This window comes from Macrotis lagotis, chromosome X, assembly GCF_037893015.1.
Source record: "Macrotis lagotis isolate mMagLag1 chromosome X, bilby.v1.9.chrom.fasta, whole genome shotgun sequence".
In the NCBI taxonomy this organism is placed as follows: Eukaryota; Metazoa; Chordata; class Mammalia; order Peramelemorphia; family Peramelidae; genus Macrotis; species Macrotis lagotis.
This window is the reverse complement of record NC_133666.1, coordinates 522592165-522608597: the sequence shown is the minus strand read 5'-3', so window position 1 is coordinate 522608597 and position 16433 is coordinate 522592165. Positions and strand designations below refer to the sequence as shown.

The 16433-nt window shown below is 44.3% G+C and overlaps 1 protein-coding gene across 1 annotated transcript; it reads left to right on the top strand.

The window, feature by feature from the left end:
* The first annotated feature begins 2045 nt into the window (after positions 1-2045).
* On the top strand, positions 2046-15540 carry LOC141502996 (transmembrane protein 14C-like). Its single transcript, XM_074208058.1, has 5 exons — positions 2046-2147; positions 8740-8816; positions 11786-11887; positions 12871-12958; positions 15097-15540. The coding sequence occupies exons 2-5, from the start codon at positions 8741-8743 to the stop codon at positions 15152-15154; spliced, it is 324 nt and encodes a 107-aa protein (XP_074064159.1). The 5' UTR covers positions 2046-2147; position 8740; the 3' UTR covers positions 15155-15540.
* Positions 15541-16433: the final 893 nt, after the last annotated feature.

The following is a 16433-nucleotide window of genomic DNA, read 5'->3' as shown; positions in this document are numbered from 1 at the left end:
CCACATGATCACAAATCCCAAGTTGTATATTTGTTTTATGAATTGTTCTTAAAATTGTCACCACAGCTTGACTTTGGGCTTGCGTCTGGATTTAGGGAAATATAACAAACAAAAGAAGGTGATAGTAGGAAAATCCCCAGATTTAGAGGCAGAGCATCTGGATTGACATCTTAGTTCTGCACCTATGATTCATATTTACTGCACATAGGACCTTGGGCAAGGCAGTTCATCTATATGGGCCTGGGTTTTCATAATTGTAAAATGAAGGGGCTAGATTACATGATTTCTAAGGTTCTGATGAATTCTAAATCCAATAATCCTGATGCCCAAATCACAAAATAAGGGAGAATTTAGACAAGTCACTTAACCTCTTTGTCTTTCTAGTTCCACTCCTTCAAAATGAGATTGGACAAGATGATGTCTCATGTCCAGATGAACTCTCACATTTTATGACTGAAAAGAGTTCTTATATTGGAAAACATTATAAGTGAAATTTTGCCCTCTTTAAGCAATGAGTATTATCTTCTTTTAACATTCTTACCCCCCCCCCCCCCCCAAACAGCTTTCCTTGAAGACTTTCTGGTGTCACCCTTGAGCTCTTTCTTTGCAGATCGGAGATTAGATAGTCACTGAAGATCAGCAGACTCCAGACCCAACCTCCACTTGTACAATCGTGGTCACGCCCAACAGACATATTTAGTGGTTTGGCTAATTAACTTACACTAGAAGTTCAGCAAACTACTTAGTCTACGGGTGATAATGCATCCAAAGGCAGAAAGTAATTATCTTTTGGACCAGGTGAAAGGAAGTAGAATTTTTTTTTAGAATGCAGTATATGGAGAAAGGCATAAATGGTTTTAAAAGTTATTTTGAAACTTTAAAAAATAGGGCAGCTATAGTTACCATTTATATAGTGCAAATCCTTTTGCCCACCTCATCTCATTTTATCTCTTCTATAACCTAAGAAATAGGGAGTGTAGGCATTATTATTCTCATTTTACAAAGATGGAATGTGAAACTCAGAAAACTTACGTGACTATTCTAAGTCCAAGATCCTGCAAAGTATTCAGTGGCAAGAACAGGAAGGAGTAAATCCGCAATGGCTATCTCCAAGAATAACGTGGCACATGATTAGCGAGAGGTGCTAGGGCCATTTTAAAATGATTCATTGAATATTTTTGTTATAGCTGTTTTTTAAAAATCACAAATCCATTGATGGCATTAAATGGCGTAACAGATTTGGGTCATGTTTATCATGTCTCTCATGCTCTACATTTTGAAGTCAGAGTATCTCTTCCACTCCCTTACTTTCTGCTCTCCACCTTCTATCTTCCCTCCCTCCCTGGGCCCCATAATAGACACTAACTACATAGGCCTCCCTCCATCCATCACGCGAGGAAGTCGATATTGCTCATTAACCCATAGAACCCTTTCCAGAAGGGGGCAACTGGGTGAGCAAGATAACTTGTTAGAATAAGAAAAAAACTTTTTTTTAGTTTACGGGTAAGCGCACTTTCGCTCAGAGGGAAGAGAATGGCCAACCACTCTTGTACCTTTTTTTCTTTTTTTTAGTTTGTTTTTCCTGCAAGACAATGGGGTTAAGTGACTTGCCCAAGGCCACACAGCTATGTCATTATTAAGGGTCTGAGGTCGGATTTCAACTCAGGTCCTCCTGACTCCAGGGCCGGTGCTCTGTCCACCGCGCCACCTAGCCGCCCCCCCCCTTGTATGTTTTTAAAGAAAATTCCAGATGGGTCCTGAGGAATCGGACTGATAACGAGCCTCAGTGGCTTCACTCAAGCCTCCTTAATAGCCCCCTTTCAATCCAAGCTTATTTTCGTTTGCTAATGCTCTGCCTCGCCCAGGCCACAAGCCGCAGGCACGCGCAGCCACGCCCAGCAGCGTGCGCCCCTTGGCCGGGCTGCGCAAGATCACGTGGAGCGGGCCGCGGGGCGGGGCGCAGCCCTCCCGGCACGTGACCGCGCACTTTCCCGCGCCGGCGCCGTGGGCACAGCTTTGCCGCAAGCGCTTTCCTCCCCCGCCCCGGCCTGCCCGCCCCCGCCCCGCCCCCCCGGAAGTGTTCCGTAGCGTGGAACGCGGAGCTGCGGACGTGCAGACCCCCAGCTCGGCCCGCGCGCCCGGCCCAGGTCAGTCAGCAAGCCGGGGGGCGGCCTCCCCCGCGGCGGCCCGGCCGCACGAACACGCGCAAGAGTTGGCGGTGGCCGGCGCGCGTGTTGGATCGTCTGTCCGCGTGTGTCTGTGTGTGTGTGTGTGTGTGTGTGTGTGTGTGTGTGTGTGTGTGACGGACAGGCGGTGACGGACAGGCAGGAAGCTCGCTCTGCTGTGTGTATGTGTGACGGACAGGCAGTGACAGGCAGGAAGCACGCTCTGGTGTGCGTGTGTGTGTGTGTGTGACGGACAGGCAGTGACAGGAAGGAAGCGCGCTCTGGTGTGTGCGTGTGTGTGTGTGAAGGACAGGCAGGAAGCGCGCTCTGGTGTGTGTGTGACGGACAGGCAGTGACAGGCAGGAAGCGCTCTCCGCTCTGTGTGTGTGTGTGTGTGTGTGTGTGTGTGTGTGTGTGTGTGTGTGCGCGCGTGTGTGCGTGTGTGTGCGTGTGTGCGTGTGTGCGTGTGTGCGCGCGCGCGTGTGACGGACAGGCCCCCGCGGCCTCCTCACGCACCCGCACAGCCAGCGGAGCCGGAGCTGCGTGGCGGCGGCCATGGCAGCCTCGGTGAGAGCCGCCGGGCCTGGCCTGCAGCCGCACCTGCCGCCCGTGGGCCTCGGCCCGAGCGGCCTCGGGGAGCGGCGGCCGGAGCGGCCAGAGCCGGAGCTCGGCCCAGAAGTTGGGAGGGCCCGAGGCTGGGGAACGGAATGAGCCGGGGCTGGTCCTCGGGGCAGCGCCCCCGCGCCCGCTGTGTGTCTCCCCTCTGCCGGACTGTCTTCTCTCTGTCCCCCCCCCCCCCTTCTTCCTTTCTTTCTTCCTCTCGCTCTCTCCTTTCTTCCTCTCCCTCTCTCCTTCCTCTCGCTCTCTCCTTTCTTCCTCTCCCTCTCTCCTTTCTTCCTCTCCCTCTCTCCTTTCTTCCTCTCGCTCTCTCCTTTCTTCCTCTCGCTCTCTCCTTTCTTCCTCTCGCTCTCTCCTTTCTTCCTCTCGCTCTCTCCTTTCTTCCTCTCCCTCTCTCCTTTCTTCCTCTCCCTCTCTCCTTTCTTCCTCTCGCTCTCTCTTCCTCTCCCTCTCTCCTTTCTTCCTCTCCCTCTCTCCTTCTTCTCTCTCTCTCCTTTCTTCCTCTCCCTCTCTCCTTTCTTCCTCTCCCTCTCTCCTTTCTTCCTCTCCCTTCCTCTCCCTCTCTCCTTTCTTCCTCTCCCTCTCTCCTTCTTCTCGCTCTCTCCTTTCTTCCTCTCCCTCTCTCCTTCTTCTCGCTCTCTCCTTTCTTCCTCTCCCTCTCTCCTTTCTTCCTCTCCCTCTCTCCTTTCTTCCTCTCCCTCTCTCCTTCCTCTCCCTCTCTCCTTTCTTCCTCTCGCTCTCTCCTTTCTTCCTCTCCCTCTCTCCTTTCTTCCTCTCCCTCTCTCCTTTCTTCCTCTCCCTCTCTCCTTTCTTCCTCTCCCTCTCTCCTTCTTCTCGCTCTCTCCTTTCTTCCTCTCCCTCTCTCCTTTCTTCCTCTCCCTCTCTCTTCCTCTCCCTCTCTCCCTTCTTCCTCTCCCTCTCTCCTTTCTTCCTCTCCCTCTCTCCTTTCTTCCTCTCCCTCTCTCCTTTCTTCCTCTCCCTCTCTCCTTTCTTCCTCTCCCTCTCTCCTTCTTCTCGCTCTCTCCTTTCTTCCTCTCCCTCTCTCCTTTCTTCCTCTCCCTCTCTCCTTTCTTCCTCTCCCTCTCTCCTTTCTTCCTCTCCCTCTCTCTTCCTCTCCCTCTCTCCCTTCTTCCTCTCCCTCTCTCCTTTCTTCCTCTCCCTCTCTCCTTTCTTCCTTTCTTTCTTCCTCTCCCTCTCTCCTTTCTTCCTCTCGCTCTCTCCTTTCTTCCTCTCCCTCTCTCCTTTCTTCCTCTCCCTCTCTCCTTTCTTCCTCTCCCTCTCTCCTTTCTTCCTCTCCCTCTCTCCTTTCTTCCTCTCCCTCTCTCCTTTCTTCCTCTCGCTCTCTCCTTTCTTCCTCTCCCTCTCTCCTTCTTCTCGCTCTCTCCTTTCTTCCTCTCCCTCTCTCCTTTCTTCCTCTCCCTCTCTCCTTTCTTCCTCTCGCTCTCTCCTTTCTTCCTCTCCCTCTCTCCTTTCTTCCTCTCCCTCTCTCCTTTCTTCCTCTCGCTCTCTCCTTTCTTCCTCTCCCTCTCTCCTTTCTTCCTCTCGCTCTCTCCTTTCTTCCTCTCGCTCTCTCCTTTCTTCCTCTCGCTCTCTCCTTTCTTCCTCTCCCTCTCTCCTTTCTTCCTCTCCCTCTCTCCTTTCTTCCTCTCCCTCTCTCTTCCTCTCCCTCTCTCCTTTCTTCCTCTCGCTCTCTCCTTTCTTCCTTTCCCTCTCTCTCCTTTCTTCCTCTCCCTCTCTCCTTTCTTCCTCTCCCTCTCTCCTTTCTTCCTCTCGCTCTCTCCTTTCTTCCTCTCCCTCTCTCCTTTCTTCCTCTCCCTCTCTCCTTTCTTCCTCTCCCTCTCTCCTTTCTTCCTCTCGCTCTCTCCTTTCTTCCTCTCCCTCTCTCCTTTCTTCCTCTCGCTCTCTCCTTTCTTCCTCTCGCTCTCTCCTTTCTTCCTCTCCCTCTCTCCTTTCTTCCTCTCGCTCTCTCCTTTCTTCCTCTCGCTCTCTCCTTTCTTCCTCTCCCTCTCTCCTTTCTTCCTCTCCCTCTCTCTTCCTCTCCCTCTCTCCTTTCTTCCTCTCCCTCTCTCCTTCTTCTCGCTCTCTCCTTTCTTCCTCTCCCTCTCTCCTTCTTCTCGCTCTCTCCTTTCTTCCTCTCCCTCTCTCCTTCTTCTCGCTCTCTCCTTTCTTCCTCTCCCTCTCTCCTTTCTTCCTCTCCCTCTCTCCTTTCTTCCTCTCCCTCTCTCCTTCCTCTCCCTCTCTCCTTTCTTCCTCTCCCTCTCTCCTTTCTTCCTCTCCCTCTCTCCTTTCTTCCTCTCCCTCTCTCCTTTCTTCCTCTCCCTCTCTCCTTTCTTCCTCTCCCTCTCTCTTCCTCTCCCTCTCTCCCTTCTTCCTCTCCCTCTCTCCTTTCTTCCTTTCGCTCCCTCCTTTCTTCCTCTCCCTCTCTCCTTTCTTCCTCTCCCTCTCTCCTTTCTTCCTCTCCCTCTCTCCTTTCTTCCTCTCGCTCTCTCCTTTCTTCCTCTCCCTCTCTCCTTCTTCTCGCTCTCTCCTTTCTTCCTCTCCCTCTCTCCTTTCTTCCTCTCCCTCTCTCCTTTCTTCCTCTCGCTCTCTCCTTTCTTCCTCTCCCTCTCTCCTTTCTTCCTCTCCCTCTCTCCTTTCTTCCTCTCCCTCTCTCCTTTCTTCCTCTCGCTCTCTCCTTTCTTCCTCTCGCTCTCTCCTTTCTTCCTCTCCCTCTCTCCTTTCTTCCTCTCCCTCTCTCTTCCTCTCCCTCTCTCCTTTCTTCCTCTCCCTCTCTCCTTCTTCTCGCTCTCTCCTTTCTTCCTCTCCCTCTCTCCTTCTTCTCGCTCTCTCCTTTCTTCCTCTCCCTCTCTCCTTCTTCTCGCTCTCTCCTTTCTTCCTCTCCCTCTCTCCTTCTTCTCGCTCTCTCCTTTCTTCCTCTCCCTCTCTCCTTCTTCTCGCTCTCTCCTTTCTTCCTCTCCCTCTCTCCTTCTTCTCGCTCTCTCCTTTCTTCCTCTCCCTCTCTCCTTTCTTCCTCTCCCTCTCTCCTTTCTTCCTCTCCCTCTCTCCTTCCTCTCCCTCTCTCCTTTCTTCCTCTCCCTCTCTCCTTTCTTCCTCTCCCTCTCTCCTTTCTTCCTCTCCCTCTCTCCTTTCTTCCTCTCCCTCTCTCCTTTCTTCCTCTCCCTCTCTCCTTCTTCTCGCTCTCTCCTTTCTTCCTCTCCCTCTCTCCTTTCTTCCTCTCCCTCTCTCTTCCTCTCCCTCTCTCCCTTCTTCCTCTCCCTCTCTCCTTTCTTCCTCTCCCTCTCTCCTTTCTTCCTCTCCCTCTCTCCTTTCTTCCTCTCCCTCTCTCCTTTCTTCCTCTCCCTCTCTCCTTCTTCTCGCTCTCTCCTTTCTTCCTCTCCCTCTCTCCTTTCTTCCTCTCCCTCTCTCTTTTCTTCCTCTCCCTCTCTCTTCCTCTCCCTCTCTCCTTTCTTCCTCTCCCTCTCTCCTTTCTTCCTCTCCCTCTCTCCTTTCTTCCTTTCTTTCTTCCTCTCCCTCTCTCCTTTCTTCCTCTCCCTCTCTCCTTTCTTCCTCTCCCTCTCTCCTTTCTTCCTCTCCCTCTCTCCTTTCTTCCTCTCCCTCTCTCCTTTCTTCCTCTCCCTCTCTCCTTCTCGCTCTCTCCTTTCTTCCTCTCCCTCTCTCCTTCTTCTCGCTCTCTCCTTTCTTCCTTTCTTTCTTCCTCTCGCTCTCTCCTTTCTTCCTCTCCCTCTCTCTTCCTCTCTCCCTTCTTCCTCTCCCTCTCTCCTTTCTTCCTCTCCCTCTCTCCTTCTTCTCTCCCTCTCTCCTTTCTTCCTTTCCCTCTCTCCCTTCTTCCTCTCCCTCTCTCCTTTCTTCCTCTCCCTCTCTCCTTTCTTCCTTTCTTTCTTCCTCTCCCTCTCTCCTTTCTTCCTTTCGCTCCCTCCTTTCTTCCTCTCCCTCTCTCCTTTCTTCCTCTCCCTCTCTCCTTTCTTCCTCTCGCTCTCTCCTTTCTTCCTCTCGCTCTCTCCTTTCTTCCTCTCGCTCTCTCCTTTCTTCCTCTCCCTCTCTCTTCCTCTCCCTCTCTCCTTTCTTCCTTTCCCTCTCTCCTTTCTTCCTTTCCCTCTCTTCTTTCTTCCTTTCCCTCCCTCCTTTCTTTCCCTCTCTTCTTTCTTCCTTTCCCTCTTTTTTCTTTCTTTCTTTCCCTCTCTTCTTCCTTCCTTCCTTCCCTCTTCTTCTCTTTCTCCTATCAAATCATGTTGTACACACTTTGATGTTTGGGGGGAAGGACGTTCCCTACACATGCAATTCTCTACTTTCAAGAAGATTAGAGGTACTGGGCTTTTATTGAGAAGTACAAAGATAAATAAGACAAGATCTCTGCCCTTGAAAATGTTGCTATATCTCAAAAATGGAAAAAATGTATCTTACCATCATTATTTAAAAAGAAGAAAACCTCAGAAGTACAAACCCAGGAACCATGGACAGGCAGGTTGAGGATTTTCTAGGGTCAAGGACAAAGGACACTGGAAGCTTTCCTTTCAGATTTTTGAGTTTTGGTTTAAGTTAACAGAAGGGAAAGTTGGTTATTGGTGCAGAGCTATACATATATTTAGCCCAGTTTTCTTTTTTTTAGGTTTGTTTTTTGCAAGGCGAATGAGGTTAAGTGACTTGCCCAAGGCCACACAGCTAGGTAATTAAGTGTCAGGTACTCCTGACTCCAGGACCTGTCCTCTAGCCACTTCACCACCTAGCCACCCCTAGCCCAGTTTTCAATAGAAACAGCTCTTTAGGAATATTGTACACATTAACAATATTATGAGATGATCAACTATGATGGACCTAGCTCCTCCCAGCAATTCAGAAATCAAGGACAACCCTTAGAGACTTGTGGATGATGCCATCCATATCCAGAGGAAGGAAAACCCCATGGAATCTGATTGTATATGATGTTCAGTTTTGAAAAACTTTTTGTGTTTTTCCTTCCTGTCTCATGATTTTCTTTTCCCCCTTAGCCCTAATTCCTCTTACACAAAAGTAATTAATATGTAACTACATTAAACACAAATATACATGTACAACTTTTAACAGACTGTAGGGAGGGTGGTAGAAAAAATGTGTAACTTATAAATCTGCAAAGGGATGAATGTTGAAAAACTACCCTAGCATGTACTTGGAAAAATAAAATAGCATATCAATTTAAAAAAATAGGGGCAGCTAGGTGGCGCAGTGGATAGAGCACCAGCCCTGGAATCAGGAGTACCTGAGTTCAAATCCGGTCTCAGACACTTAATAATTACCTAGCTGTGTGGCCTTGGGCAAGCCACTTAACCCCATTGCCTAGCAAAAACTAAAAAACAAACAAAAAAAAAATAAAAAAATAAAAAGAAACAACTTTTTATGGGCAAAGTGCCAAAACAATTGCTGTACCCACTGAGGTAGGCTATGGCTGAAAATCAGCCAACACTATAGTAGAGTCCCACTTGCCTCTGTCTCCTAGACCAGATATTAAATAGAAGCAGTGGTAGAATTCAAATAAATTAACAACCAGTTCACTCAACCTGAAATTAGGTATTGGTTCTCTCCAACCAGTGCAAATCAACTGAATCCTACCACTGAATAGAAGACTCTAGGCTCCTTTTAGGATCTACAGGATCTTAGAAATGATCTAATCCAGCTTCTTTATTGTACAAATCTCATATGTCTCCAAGATATTGTTACTCCCCTTGAGCCACCCAGAGTAATGTATTTGCAGAATCATTACTAGTATCCAGATCTCCTGTAGTGATAGTACTTTTCTGAGCCGTGAAGGACATTTAAGATTAAACTATATTCACAGTTAAAGGCTAGGATGGTTTCATTTTTGTCTTTGCATCACCAATGCCTAGCAAAACTCCTAGGTCATAATAAGTGCTAATCAATTAGTTGACAACTTTTTTTAAAATGAAGAATTATTATCAGTGAATTCATATTTTTCTATTTTCAGGATGGCTCTAGATTGGATTGGCTTTGGTTATGCAGCATTGGTCGCTTCTGGTGGAATAATTGGCTATGCAAAAGCAGGTATGCTCTGATTTTTACAGTTTTGTTTTTCCTACTGTGGTGACTGACCACTTTATCCATTTTAACCCTATTTTTTACATTTTGAGTTCAAATTCTCCTTCTGCCTAGCCCCCTCTCCTACCCCTTGAGAAGGCAAACAATAAGGTATCAATTATACATAGGAAGTCATATAAAATGTATTTTTATATTACCAGTGTTGCAAAAAAAGAAAAGGAAAAATAAAGTTAAAAATATGCTTCAATTTATACTCAGAATTCATCATTCTCTCTTTGGAAATAACAGTTTTCATTGTAGCTCCTTTGGAATTGTATTGGATTATTGTATTGATTAGAGGAGCTTACTTTTTCATAGCTGATTGTTATTAGTGACTGGTTATTTTGAAGAACCAGTGAGTGATGAATTCTATAAAGGGATGGGTTTTTTTGGTTATATTTTCACTTTGGGCAGCTAGGTGGTACAGTGAATAGAGCACTGACCTTGGAGTCAGGAGGATAGGAGTTTGAATCCAGTCTCAGACTTGACACTTACTAGCTGTGTGATCTTGCGCAAGTCACTTAACCTTGATTGCCTCACATCCAGGGCCTTTTCTAGTTGTCCAGATTCATATCTGGCCACTGAACCCAGATGACGCTGGAGGAGAAAGTGAGCCTGTGACTTAACACAGCACCCCCTCACTCATGTGAAGAAGAAACAGAATTGGAAAGGAAGGAAGGAAAAGACTGAAAGGAAAGGAGGGAGGACCCCCTCACTTCACTTCACGTACTTTTCATGGCATTATTGTGGTCTTCTTCAAAAATGAAGGACAAATATAATTATCATTATTTTCACTTAAACCATATGGGTAGCTTGAGAGAGATGGGGGTGATTGTAGGCCTTTGATTCAGGATCAGAGCTTGAGCTAGAAGGCAGCTTAGATGTCATTTAGTTCAACCATTCATTTTACAGATGAGGAAACTGAGGCCAGAGCTGGAACTGAGTTACTAGAATTCTCACAGGTAGTAGGTAGTAAAGCCAGAATTTAAACTCTTGACTCCCTGACTCCAATTCTAATGTTCCTTCCACTGCAGCAGTTACACAGATGCAGCTCACTGCTTTGTTTTATTGGGGTTTTTTAAAAGATTTTATTTATTTTGAGTTTTACAATTTCCCCCCTAATCTTAACTTCTCTCCCCCCCACCCCCCCAAAGGCAAGTTGGTCAGTCTTTACATTGTTTCCATGCTGTACATCGATCCAAATTGAGTGTGATGAGAACGAAATCATATCCTTAAGGAAGAAACATAAAATATAAGAGATAGCAGGATAAGACAATAACATATCAGTTTGTTTTTTTTTTTCCTAAATTAAAGGTAATAGTCCTTGGTCTTTGTTCAAACTCCACAGTTGTTTCTCTGGATACAGATGGTATTCTCCATTGCAGACAGCCCCAAATTGTCCCTGATTGTTGCACTGATGGAATGAGCAAGTCCATCAAGGTTGATCATCACCCCCATGTTGCTGTTAGGGTGTACAGTGTTTTTCTGGTTCTGCTCATCTCCCTCAGCTTCAGTTCATGCAAATCCCTCCAGGCTTCTCTGAATTCCCATCCCTCCTGGTTTCTAATAGAACAATAATGTTCCATGACATACATGTACCACAGTTTGCTAAGCCATTCCCCATTTGAAGGACATTTACTTGATTTATAATTGCCACCACAAACAGGGCTGCTATGAATATTTTTGTACAAGTGATGTTTTTACCCTTTTTCATCATCTCTTCAGGGTATAGACCCAGTAGTGGTATTGCTGGGTCAAAGGGTATGCTCATTTTTGTTGCCCCTTGGGCATAGTTCCAAATTGCTCTCCAAAAGGTTGGATGAGTTCACAGCTCCACCACCAGTGTAATAGTGTCCCAGATTTCCCACAACCCTTTTAACAATGATCATTATCCTTTCTGGTCATATTGGCCAGTCTGAGAGGTGTGAGGTGGTACCTCAGAGAAGCTTTAATTTGCATTTCTCTAATAATTAGTGATTTAGAGCAATTTTTCATATGAATATGGATTGCTTTGATCTCATCTGTAAATTGCCTTTGCATATCCTTTGACCATTTTTTAATTGGGGAATTATTGGGGTTTTTTTTTTGTTTGTTTTAGATAATCCATTGTACCAATAAAGTAGCTTCTGGTTTTGTTATTTTCAGTATCACCTTTACTTTATACAAATGACCAAGACTTGTAACTGTCATTTATTTCTAAATAAAGGACATTGCTATAAATCCCCAAAGAGAGATATTCTGCCAAGACCCTTGCACCCAAAGTGAACTTTGCAGCACACACTTTTCTCCATCCCCAAATTTTCATCCCTATAAACTTGTTTATCATAGACTTACAAATTTAGAACTTGAAAGGGATCTGAAAGACCATTGAATTCAACTTTCACATTTTACTGGTGAGAAAGAACTATAGTGGTGAGACTTACACAGGGTCACATAACTGGTAAGTGTATGAGGTGAGATTTAAACCATGGTCTTCCTGACTTCAGCCAAGTCCAACATTCCACCCACCACACCAACTCCCAGTTGTTTTTCTGCTTCCTTATATAAATAGTTCAATTTAGAAATTTGAGAAAGAAAGTTCATTGGAGATTTTCAGTGATTATTTTCTTGGGAGCTATTCTATGTAGCTTTTCTCTCTCATCCTTCCCTCTTTTCTCCCTTCTTTATTCCCCTTCCTTTCTTTTTCTTTACTCCCTTTCTTCCTTTTCTCCCTTTGTCTTTTCCTTCCTGCTTTTCTTCCTTCCTTCCTTCCTTCCTTCCTTCCTTTGTTTCTTCTTCCTCTCTACCCTTTCTCCCTCCTCCCCTTCTCTTGCTTCCTCAGTAACTGGTTGGACCACTGTTCTATTTTAATGTTTCTCTTTGTAGTATTTTTGGCAAAGGCAGGCTGTCCATGGCCTATAAATGTGAAATAGTAAATGTGGATTGATTTGTTCTAGGAAGTGTTCCATCCCTGGCTGCTGGTCTTCTTTTTGGTGGTTTGGCAGGCCTGGGTGCTTATCAAATATCTCAGGATCCCAAGAACATTTGGGTTTCCCTAGGTAAGTATTCTTTATGATCTACTAACTGGAAAATAGGTAATGTTAACTTGAGAACATTGGAATGGGTTGATTATACTTATAGACACTTTTCCTGTTGTTTGTTAGGCAGTGTGTTGAAGTGGTTAGAGAACTGGCCTTAAAGTCAGGAAGTCTTAGATTCAAGTCTTTTCCTCTGACATAAACTACTAGCTGTGTGACCCAGGACAAATAACTTAACCTCTGTGTACCTGGACAACTGAGAGACTAGGTGCTGATCTATAGCAGGATAAAGAGTTTCCCTACTGATCGCCACAGTGATGAAGTCACAGATCCAGAATGGAAAAAAAATTCCAATTATTTTCACCTCTGTTCATATTTAGAAAAAAAAAAAGTAAATTATAAAACATAAATTGCTATGATGTATATTTGTATAGTCACGAATTGGGTTTTCTTACTGAAATTAGTATGTAAAATCACTGAGGACATGGGAGGTTATACTCAGTCTTATGAAATTCGGGACTGACAGTGGAGGGGTAAGCAAAACCAAATAGACATGTAGTCAGTATGTCTCTATGTCAAAGGAAGGAGAGGGTACCAGCTGCCTTGATCAAAGAAAACTGGGGATGAGGTCCTGTCTTAAGGGATATGAAGGATTTCAACCTCCTTATTTCTTTCATTCCCAAACATGTTATTGTTGCTCAGTCATTTTTCAGCCCTGTTCAACTTACATTGACACCATTTGGAAATTTCCTGGCAAAGATACTGGAATAGTTTGCCACTTCCTGCTCCAGTTTATTTTACAGATGAGGAAACTGAGGCAAACATGGTTTAAGTGACTTGCCCAGGGTCATACAGCTAGTAAGAACATGAAGCTGAATTTGAATTCAGGAAGATGAGTCTTCTTGACTTCAGGTCTAGTATTCTATCCACTTCGCCATCTGTCTGCCACTCAAACATATACCAAGTAATTTTATTTTAACCATTTTTCTTACACTTTCCATCAGCTGCATCGGGAACTCTGTCTGGCATCATGGGAATGAGATTCTACAACTCTGGAAAATTCATGCCAGCAGGCTTAATTGCTGGTGCCAGGTATTGTCAAAAACTGCTTCTGTTTTATTTAGTTTAAGTAGAAATTATCTATGGTAGCTATTTATTTGTTGTCTAAGATAGTTTTCAAGTTTACTGATTCATTTATTTCAGTTTGGAAAAGAAAGTGGTAATGAACTATTTATGCTAAATTTATCCACCTGTGCCTAATGAGAAAGCCCTCTAAAGCAGGTGGAGTTCTAGGTGGTAATTTAATGATATGGTTGGTTTCTGGAAGGAAAAGCCTAAAGCAGAAGGTAAGAATTATATCCTACCAAAAGGGTTGCCCCAGGCATCAGGGTCCCTGACCATTCCCCTCCCATTCCTCTTCATTACCAAGGGCAGTTATTTGTTGGAACTCTACCGATCCCAGTGATCATGAGATGAGCTAGCTTGACAGTACCATCTGTTGATTTTGACTTTCATTGAAGACTCAATCGTAACCTAGCATTATTAACACCTGGCTCAGCCAGGTGCTCTCTTGAATAAATGATTCTCTGCATTAGCAGATGTCTCCAAGGCAAAGCTAAGTAGAAAGTTGTTGCTTGCTGTTGTTCATCCTTCTTTCTTGAGGAGGATCAACGATATCAAGAGGGCTATGTCTTGAATTACAGTGAACTGTATTTCAGTGAGGCAATGCTGTGCAAAATCATCAGACTCTCACTCTCCTCCAGAGTAATGGGAGTCTAGTGGAAAGACATAGGCCAGGGCGACTGATGATGGCCCTGGACACAGTGGGAAACCTTGACTTTTTAATAATACACTTTTTAAAAAATTTAAGCAAGTGACTTGCCCAAGGTCACACAGCTAGGTAATTGTCTGAGGCTGGACTTGAACTCAGGTCCTCCTGACTCCAGGGCCAGTGCTCTATCCACTATGCAACCCAGCTGTCCCTAAACCTTGACCTTTTAAAGCTAAGGTCTTCCCAAATTTCAGTTTGTCTGAGGCAAGGCCTATTCAGTAATTAAAGGATAAGAAAGAATTGCAGCAAAAGATGGCTTAGTTTGCCTCCTTAAAAGAATCAGTCTGGGAGGAAAATACCCTCAGTTTCTGACCAGAACAGTACCATTTACTATAAACATCAAGGGACCAATTCTAATATATTTGTATTCCTTATCTATATAAGGAATGTTTAATGGAAATTTAGTTGTTAAATGAATTCTATTTTTTGATTGATTTCCATTATAGAACCATTGCATTCTATTTTGTGAATCTTTTTAGTTTTTGCAAGGCAATGGGGTTAAGTGGCTTGCCCAAGGCCACATAGCTAGTTAATTATTAAGTGTCTGAGGTCGAATTTGAACTCAGGTACTCCTGACTCTAGGGCCCAGGCTCTATCCACTGCACCACCTAGCTGCCCCATTGCATTCTATTCTGAAGGAATTCCATCATACCTTTAGTTTGTAATTAAAAATCAATCTTAAAACTATAATAGACCTTTTAAAATCACCCATCAAGAGTAAAATAACTGCCTACTGAAATATTAATAGCATACAAAATATCTGGAGGTTCATGTGTGTCAGAATAAGTTGTGAAATTTTTAAAAATGGGAAATGAAAATATAGTACTTTCTCATTCTACCCTGTAGTTTCTTTCTACTCTAGCTATAACAAGCCTTAAAGTTTTAGACATTCAATTTTTTTCTCCATCCTGAATCCATTTTCAACTTTAAAACTGTTGTTTTACCTTGTTAGTATTCTTCCTCAGTCACCTAAACTTACTGGTGAGGCCCCTCCCATATCCTACAGTCTTACATTCATAGCTGCTTTTCCTTTAAGTGACTGTATAAGTAAAAATTTCCCTGAATGTGAATCTCTATAATGAACTGTTACCATGTTAAGCTTTGTTTGAAATTAATGGGCATGAGGATATGTTTGTTGTGCAGAAATTTTCATTTTGACTACTATAAGAAGGACTGACATGAGTCAGTATCCTTGAAAGGGAAGTAGAGGTTGGGGTTTCAGGTCACATTTTAGTTTAGATGCAAGTAAAACACTATATACTATGACAAAATGTTGTTCTAAGAATAACTTAAAAATACAGTTAGCTATGTAGCAGTCAGGATGTTATCAAATCCTACACAATAGACAAGACATGTCTTTTTCCTTAATTTTTTCTTTTTTTTTTTCCTTTTTAAATAGTCTCCTGATGGTTGGAAGACTTGGACTAAAGATGCTGGATAAGCCCCGGCAAGCATAGCTATAAATTTGAGTTGAATTTTGAAAATTCCCAACACTTGAGAATATTATGGAAAATGAGCAGAGGACCTGATCATTTGTACATATCCTGGTACTTTTGGAGATGCTACTTTTTTTTAAACCAAAGAAGCACTGAACTTTGTGTCCCATCAATTACTGAATCCCTTTATAGGCATCATTCTTCTCTCATAATGGGTTGCCATTTGGAACAGTCTTCATGATGTCTCCAGAACTGAAATATTTTGAACTGGCTGTATCTGAGTCATGTGTGAAAGTAAGATAAGGAAGAATTTGTATTTCCATCACATTTGGTTATCTCCAATTACACATGCTTATCTTAGGGTATTAATTAAATATTTTATGAAATCATGTTATTCTGGTACCTCATACCTGCAGTTGAGTGGTTTCTTTACAGGTCATCTGTTAAGTAATTGTTCAGATCTTTCTTACAGTTTATTTTCAGGTATACTTTAATGGCATGTTCTGAGTTACCTTGTGACCCAAGAAGCAAGCAGGGGAGCTTGGCTTTCTCACAGCTTAGAAGGGAGAGGAATTGAGTGTTGAAAGACTGAAAACTATATTGCAAATGGAGTCTCAGTTATGGGGCACCTTGAAATAACATGGAATTGAGCATCTGTGTCAGAGATGTTATAAGTGACTGCATTTTGGGAAACAATTTGATCAAACTCTATATGGGAACTTAGATCCACCCTAGCACCAGTTTTATGATCTATCCAGCAGGCCACGTTATAGTAGGGCAGCAGCTAGGTGACAAAGCGATTAGAGCCCTGGCCTTGGAGGCAGGAGGACAGTAGTTCAAATCTGACCTCAGACAGTTGACTTACTAGCTATGTGACCTTGGCCAAGTCACTTACCCTGATTGCCTTGCATCCAGTTGTCCTGATTCATATCTGGCCCTTGGACCCAGATGGCTCTGGAGGAGAAAGTGAGACTGGTGACTTAGTACATCACCTCATCCAGATCCAGTTCACCTACTTGTCATAGCATCACCTCCCTGATGATGTCTTCTTCAAAAATGAAGGATAAATATTATGGGAGGGCTTAGGTATTATCTTCAGAAGTCATCCCTGAGGGGGCAGCTAGGTGGTGCAGTGGATAGAGCACAGGCCCTGGAGTCAGGAGGACCCTAGTTCAAATGTGGTCTCAGACACTTATTACCTAACTGGGTGACCTTGGGCAAGTCACTCAATCCCACTGCCTTGTAAAAAAAGTCAACCCTGGGATATTCAGTGTGTGGCCAGTGGTTAATTTGCAGTGAT